At 39.6% G+C, this 7,931-nt stretch overlaps 1 protein-coding gene across 1 annotated transcript; it reads right to left on the bottom strand.

Moving 5' to 3' along the window:
* Window positions 1-7,059: 7,059 nt before the first annotated feature.
* On the bottom strand, window positions 7,060-7,926 carry LOC120859471 (olfactory receptor 1L8-like; the record flags this gene model as incomplete). Its single annotated transcript, XM_040235567.1, has 1 exon — window positions 7,060-7,926. A coding segment is annotated over one exon (867 nt), but the record flags the coding sequence as incomplete, so codon positions are not given.
* Window positions 7,927-7,931: the final 5 nt, after the last annotated feature.

Raw genomic sequence — 7,931 nt, 5'->3', positions numbered from 1 at the left:
TGGGCATCATAAGGACCTTATATTGCAAGCTGTAGGGACAGAAGAAGAGTTTTCCCATAGAATCCATCAGAGTGGTCTTCTTTGATTCAAGTTGCTTAGTTCCTATTCTGGGAAAAACTCTATTTCCCTAATGGGAACATAGCAAAAAAATAATATTTGCTTTGTGTAGTTTCTGTTGTATTTTGGGAGATAGATCATGAACAAACAGAATATGTAACGTTATATCAGGTGAAGAGAAGTTTTGTTAACAAAATAGGGTATTATAAGACAATGGAGATGGCTGGAGGGTGTGGATGGTGAAACACAGAAGTCACAGAACCATCATTCCTTCTAAAGCACATTCAGTTGTGTATCCTATTGGATTTAACTTTGCATGTCTGGGAAACTGGTAAGGGTTTGCTGGAACAACGAACAGGGCAAATCTAAGAAGAATGGTGAAGCTAGGTCAACATTGTTCTATTTTCCTTGTTTGGGCACAGAATGGGAAGCTAATCCTCCTTACCTCATGGCACGATATCATTTTGCAAGATTTTATGGAAGGAATATTTGTTCATGCATCTAGTGATTTGAGTGTATCAGTAGTTAAAGCAAAAAATAGCAACCAGTGTGTACAAATAAAAATACATATTCCCTATGAAACCTATGCTAAGCATTTGACTAAATCCCATGATAAGGAATTGTGAAGCATGCATTGTTTCAGGAAACTAAGGTTTACAGAGGTGAAGCAGTTTGTTCATGGTTACTAAGGAGTTGAATAGCAATCAGGTATCGAACACCAAGCTTATGCTCTTAAGCATTACGTACCTCTCCTCTAGTTTTGGTATATATCTTGTTTAACACAATCAGGCACAGACACTGTTTTCCTCATTTTGACAGTTTCCTACATGAATTACTCTTCTATGTCCCTTAACTGACAATGTTTCTTCTTCCATGATCAGAATCCATCCTTGGAGTTGCAAAAGAGGTAGCCTATCTTTCTGTGAAGTAGAGATGGAGGAAGTTGAAATTTTGAATCTCCATGATAAACTGGCCAAAATCAGGTGGAAAAATTTGACTATGTGTGACCGCTGTGTGTCTAGTGAGTGGAGTTGGGGTCCTGGAGTGGACAGTGCCCTGGACTAAAGTTGAACTGTGGGAGTTTGATTTGTCCTCCATCACCTGTTCACAAATTCGTTCTTGATGTTTAATGAATAGCAACTGAGATACTATGTCTGTAAAGCAGTGTATCACACACTGATCAATATTCAAAGATGAGGTATTTATGGAAGGATTGCCTGCGGAATGTGGAATACAAAAGTTAGTGGAGAGTTAGTGAATTAATGGGATTCGGTGCTGCAGGTCACAGATGTGAAGAACACACAGGTTGATGACTAGAAAAAAGGAAGAATATTTTGGATCTGAGAATCAGGAAGAATAGTTCTAAAAGCACAGGGTGAGTGGATCAGGCTGTGAATATGATGGGTTTTCTTTTCTTTCTCTGCTACTGGTGGGGTTTTACTTCCAACAAAACAAATGGTATAAATGGGTTAGAGATCAAACTGGTTGAACTAAAGACCAAATGCCACATGGAAGTTCTACTTGGACCTCATGATGTCTCAATCTGTGAGATATTTGAAAGTATCTGGGAGAAAAAATGTAAGGTACCAAAGTGGGTTGGAGTAGCCAAGTGGGTGGCCAGCTTCTGAAGCTCACCTCTATGTCCAGATGCTTTTCCTTCTTTCTCAGCCTCTCCAGAAGCTGATGTGCACCATGTCCATTCATCAAGTTGCGTCTGCTTCTCAGTCAAAGCTCAGCTTCCTCATGTGTCTCCCATGAGATTCAAGGCTGATTGACAAGGAGACAAGCAGGGATGGAGGAGGAACTGATATGCTACTCCAAAGGGGTAACACGCTTTCCTTCCCTGACCTCAACCCCCACCCTTCTTTCTTAACGCCTGGTCCCTAGCTCACTGCTGCTCTCCCAGCTCCAGATCTCAGAAGGCAGAGATGCTCTGACTCAAGTGGGAGGGTTCCCTTGATTGTGGCAGCACAGCCAGCTTCTCACGAGTCTGAGGTCTGCTCTGTGGCCTCTGAGGTGCTTATTAGGCTAAGGATGTTGTGGTGTGATGACCTCTCTAGGGGGTTTGTCTCCAAGGGGACAGAGGACCCCTGAGGCTTCCTGTTTAGATGTTGGGACTGATCTTTGATCTTCTTAATCTCTCTGTGACATCTCAAGGGCATGCTTCTGTTTCCCCAACTATGAGTTATGAGGGATGGACAGACATTTATGTAGGTGAAAACTTTAATTTGGGGGGATTCAGATGTCGATCAAGGGGTATTCTAGATCTGGGGAAGACAAGTCAAAATGAAGAAGTTGCAATTTTTAGGATATTCAGTGAGGGCTAGTTCAATGGTATAAATGTGCTTTCCAGTGTCTGGCGAGGCACATGGATTAGACATTTCTGTATGTGGAATTAGGCTAATGTAAGTTTATATATGCTTAAATCACAGGGTCAGGCAATGGTTATTGTCATATAGCAAAGGAACTTTGGATGAAATAATGCATGTGTTTTCAGAGTTTAGTCTCAGAGCTTTGGGGTTCAGCAATGAGGAAAATAGATACTTATTAGAATGCTGGTTTTGCCTTTCAGTAGTTGCTTCTGAGAAGTTACTTAGCCTCTATGAACCTCAAGTCCTTCCTCTGCTAAATGAAGATATAACTCTTCTTGGCACTGAAATCAGAAAGAAAATTTCCTTTTGGATTTTATACAGAGAATACTTGTGCATTTTGGTGAATATCATTCACAGCAAGGATATAGGGGAAAAAGCACATTCTGCTACTGCCCTCAGGATAAGCCAGTGCCTCATATAACACATGTGTGTCTTTTCCCTTACCTGTGAGTTTAATTTAAAATTTTTATCTACATATTAAGAGTAAATGCTATAGAGACAGAAAGTCCTGGGTTTGGGTCCTGCATCTTCTAATTACTATTCAGATGGCTGTCTTTCTTTCTATTAATTTAATCTCTTGACAAATACTATTTATTTACAGTTTATTGAGAAATAATGGACATAGAACATTCTTTAATGTGTACAACACAGTGATTTGACAGATGTATTTATTGCAAAATGATGACCACAATAAAGTTAGTTAACATATCCATAGTTTTGATTTTTGTAGTGACAACTTTTAAAATCTACTGTCATAACAATTTTCAAATGTACAGCACAGTCTTGTTAAAATAAACCTAGTCACCTTGCTGTATCTTTACTTGAACTATACAGATGATAGCAGATTGTTTCCTACAGTGACTGTACCAATTTATATTGCTACTAACAGCATAATTTTATATTGCTTCATATTTTCTTAAACTTTTGACATTTATCCTCAGAATTCTAATTTTTGTTATCTGTTGGTGTGCAATGGCTTCCCGTTGTGATTTAATTTGAATTTCTCTGATTATTAATGTAACACATCATATTTTCATATGATTATTGGTCATTTAGATTTTCTTCTCTTTTGTGACATGTTTATTTAATTTTTTTTCCTAGACCCTCATCTCCCTCAGCCCCCAGCTTTGCCTGTTTTTCTTACTGATTTCTAGGGATCTTTATGTACTCTTAATCTGGATGTTTTAATTGGTTTTATGAATTTCAGATACCTTTTACTATTTTGTTATTTGTCTTTTTCTGCTATAATGTCTTTGATATTAACACAGTCTAATTTACAATTTTCTTTTATGGTTAGTGCTTACTTTCTGTTTCTTATTAAAGAAATATTTTTTCTGTCTTAAGGAGAAAAAGATATTCTTCTATATTACTTTCTAAACATTTTTAGTTTTTGGTTTTCATATGTAAGTTTGTAATTCATCAGGAGTAAATTTTTGCATATGGTATGTGGTAAGAATCCAGTTTCATTTTTGCATGTGATTTTCCAACTGTCTTAAGCTGCATTCAAGAAAAAATGCAAAGAAGCCTGCTTGCAGTTTCCAGTCCATGGGGCTGCAAGGAATCGGACACCACCAAGCAACTAAGCATAATGCACAGAGATTTGTCATACTGAATAAAGTAAGTCAGACAGAGAAGGAAAATATATATGTCATCCCTTATATGTGGAATTTGAAAAGAAACGATACAAATTAACTTATGAAATAGAAGCAAACTCACAGACTCAGAATGAACTTATTTGCCAGGGGGATGGATGAGGGGAAGGGATCGTTACGGAATTTGAGATGTATATATACACACTGCTATATTTAAAATGGATAACCAACAAGGACGTACTGTATAGCACACAGAACTCTGCTTAACCTTGTGTGGCAGCCTGGAGGGGAGGGGAGTTTAGGGAAGAATAGATACATGTATATGTATACCTTCTCTATTCACCTGAAACTATCACAACATTGTTAATCCGCTATACCCCAGTACAAAATAAAAAGTTTTTTTTTTTTTTTAAGAAAAGAAAAAATGCACCTCATTCGTGTCAAGTGTATACCAAAAGGGGCAGGGTGTGTGTGTTTCTGGGCTCTCTATTTTATAGCAGCTGCCTTGTTTGTCTAGTCTTTCAGCAATATCCACATAGCCTTCATTACAATAGGTCTATAGCGTGTCTTGGTATCTACTAGACTAGTGATTCTCAAAGTATTTTTGTTAATCAGTATGTGGCATCACCTGAGGGCTTGTTAGAAATGAAAATTCTTGGACCTCACTCAGACTGACTCGAGGGACATAGCCATAGCTCCATGGCCATGCCCAGTCTTGGAGAAAAGTGTAAAGATCAGGATTTTCTCTTCCAAACCCAAAGTGTTGATAGCAAAAACCCTATGTTGTATAGAAGTGTTATTGTTTCATGCATATAGTGTTTCCTCCTTATCTAGTTCATTCAAATGAGACTTAGGACATTCAATGGAGGGTCCCATTGGTGATCTGACCTCTTTTATACCAGCTCTTTCCTATCATGATGCGATATTGTTGCTATTTAAACAAAACAAAACTCAATGATGAGGAACAACAGAGCAATAGATTTTACACTACTCTTAACAATTGGTGTTTATTTATAAAAAAAAATACGTCCCTGTTTAAAAATTTTGATGTTAAAAATATGTGCAGACTTGAAAGCACATATTATTTCCTTCTAGTCTTTTGTATAACAATGTGTGTGTTATATGTGTGTGTGTATGTGTGTGTGTGTGTGTGTGTGTGTGTAAGGGTGTATGTTTTCTTACTGGGTATATAATCACCAGATACACAAAAATATACCCTCACACACACACACACAGATATATATACTTTTTTTTTTACCCTAACAGGTTTACTCATAGACATTTTCGTTTATATTTGTAATGGCTTTTCAGGTCGGTCCTAGAGATATACCTCCTTATGTATACCTATTACAGATTATTTCTCTCTAGGGAAAAGTTGCTGCTACTGCTAAGTCACTTCAGTCGTGTCTGACTCTGTGTGACCCCATAGATAGCAGCCTACCAGGCTCCTCCGTCCCTGGGATCCTCCAGGCAAGAACACTGGAGTGGGTTGCCATTTCCTTCTCCAATGCATGAAAGTCAAAAGTGAAATTAAAGTCGCTCAGTCATGTCTGACTCTTAGCGACCCCATGGACTGCAGCCTACCAGGCTCCTCCATCCATGGGATTTTCCAGGCAAGAGTACTGGAGTGGGGTGCCATTGCCTTCTGAACCACTATTTATCTATTTCTCTATTGATGGGCATTTAGATTATTTTTAATTTTTCTAATTTTTTCTATTATGAAAAATGCTGCAATCAGTGAGTATCTGTATACATGTAAATTATACACTTGATATAGCATTACTGACGGCATGAGTCCAGAAATACAAATATGGGATATAGGGAGTGGTCAGGAATTTTTAATCACGCAGCTTCCCACATAAAGACTAGGTTAGTCTTTTCCATGGGGTGCTCCTTAAATGCAGATTCACAGGCCCACATGAGACCTATTGAATAATAGCTCCAGGAAGAACATAGAAGAATAATAAATGATAAAATATTCAGATATAAAATAAAGTATAAAGTCACTGAGTAATAATAGAGAATAAAGGAAGAAACAGAAGTGAGCAGTATAAAGTCCTTGCCTAGATGACTGTACTTCTCAGAGCACTCAGTATGTCTCTGAATGGTTCCAGAAGTTCCTAGTTATATCTGCCTTTAATGTTCACATGTGGGTTTTTATACTCTCCTTAGAATCATTAATTCTAAGTACATAGAATTAATGTATGTACTTTCTCTGGGAAGCAGACAGATCTGGATGATTAGGATGGTGGCAATAGGGGAATCTCTAAGAGGAACTAAAGCTAAGAGAGGGAACAAGACCAGTGCCTTGAGGCATATTTGAGGCACCAGATGACCAGAGTAGAGACCCAGAAGCAACTCAGCCTCATGCATACTGGCCTGATAATCAGGGCAGTTGTGTGCTGAACTACTAGGTCACCTGGCTAAGCGGGGCTAACAGCTGGGCTTTTGTTCACTACAGAGCCTAGAACATTGTGCTGTCAAAAATATGGAAGAAGGAAGAGGCACAATCCCTGGATAACTGTTGCACTGGACACACTCCTCGCCTGGTGGAAGTTTCAGTTTCTTGAGTCTCAATCCTGTCACTCTCTGCTTCTCCTTTTCTGAATCACTGCAACGACTTTCAAAAAGCTAGTTCATTACAGAAACTACAATGAGAGCCAAATTATATTAAGGGAATCAAAAGTTATTGAACAGATATATGTTAAGTTCTAGGAAATTTTGTGGGAAACAAAGGTTTCAACAGCATTTGGAGCAATGAAAAGGATGTGGTTTCCTGGAGAAGAGGAAGACAGGAAGAGAGATGCTCATACATGAAAACTGGAAGCCAAGACTTTGGTAGACCTGGAGCCTATTCCTGAATCATCATAAAGTCTCCGTGGTTAATAGCTGTATGTGTAAAGAAATGGACACAATCCAACATCCGTGACACATGTGAGTCATTTCTGCTGACCGATAAGAGTTTATTATGTGTATCAGGAACTAGCAGAAACAGCATCTAGAGCCTCAGAGAAACCCATGAACATATCCCCAAAAGGCTAGGATTTCCTCCTGCCCATCAGCTTCACCAGGCCCCTCTTCATGTCTTTGTTTCTCAGACTGTAAATGAAAGGGTTGAGCATGGAGGACAGGACTGTGTAGACAAGTGTAGCCACTCGGTCCTGAACAGTATAGCTGGACAAGGGCTGTAAATAGACATAAAAGATGCTTCCATAAAATAGAATCACCACAGTAAAGTGGGAGCCACAGGTGGAGAAGGCTTTGCGTTTCCCTGCAGCTGAGGGGACCCTGAGAACTGCTAGGACAATTCGCACGTACGAGAAAACAATGCACAGGAAGGGGGTCACCCAAAACACCAGCCCTTCTGTCTTTATTGTGAGATCATTGACAAATATGGAGGAGCAGGACAATTTCAGCAAAGGGTTGATGTCACAGAGGAAGTGGTGGACAACATTGGAGTCGCAGAAGGTGAGCTGATTCAGCAGAAGTATGTGTAGGAGTGAGTGGAGGTGAGGCAGTGAGCAGGAGATGGCCACCAGCAGGACACAGCTCATGGTGGTGACATAGTGGAAGGGGTCACAGATGGCCACATAGCGGTCATAGGCCATGGCTGCCAGAAGGCAATTATCAGTGTTGCCCAAGGCATATATGAAATACATCTGGGTCAGACATCCAGCATAGGAGATGGTCTTCTTCTCTGACAGGAAGTTCACCAGCATCCTGGGGACAATGGTTGTTGTATACCAAATGTCAATGAAAGACAGGACACTCAAGAAGACGTACATGGGGGTGTGCAGTTGGAGGTCACAGTGGATGGCCAGGATGATGAGTACGTTCCCTGTTATGGTGACCAGGTATATGATGAGGAAGAGGATGAAGAGTGGCTTCTGGTCCTCAGGCCGGGAGGAGA

Source organism: Oryx dammah, unplaced genomic scaffold (genome assembly GCF_014754425.2).
Source record: "Oryx dammah isolate SB20612 unplaced genomic scaffold, SCBI_Odam_1.1 HiC_scaffold_1163, whole genome shotgun sequence".
Classification (NCBI taxonomy): Eukaryota; Metazoa; Chordata; class Mammalia; order Artiodactyla; family Bovidae; genus Oryx; species Oryx dammah.
This window is presented reverse-complemented; position numbering and strand designations above follow the sequence as displayed.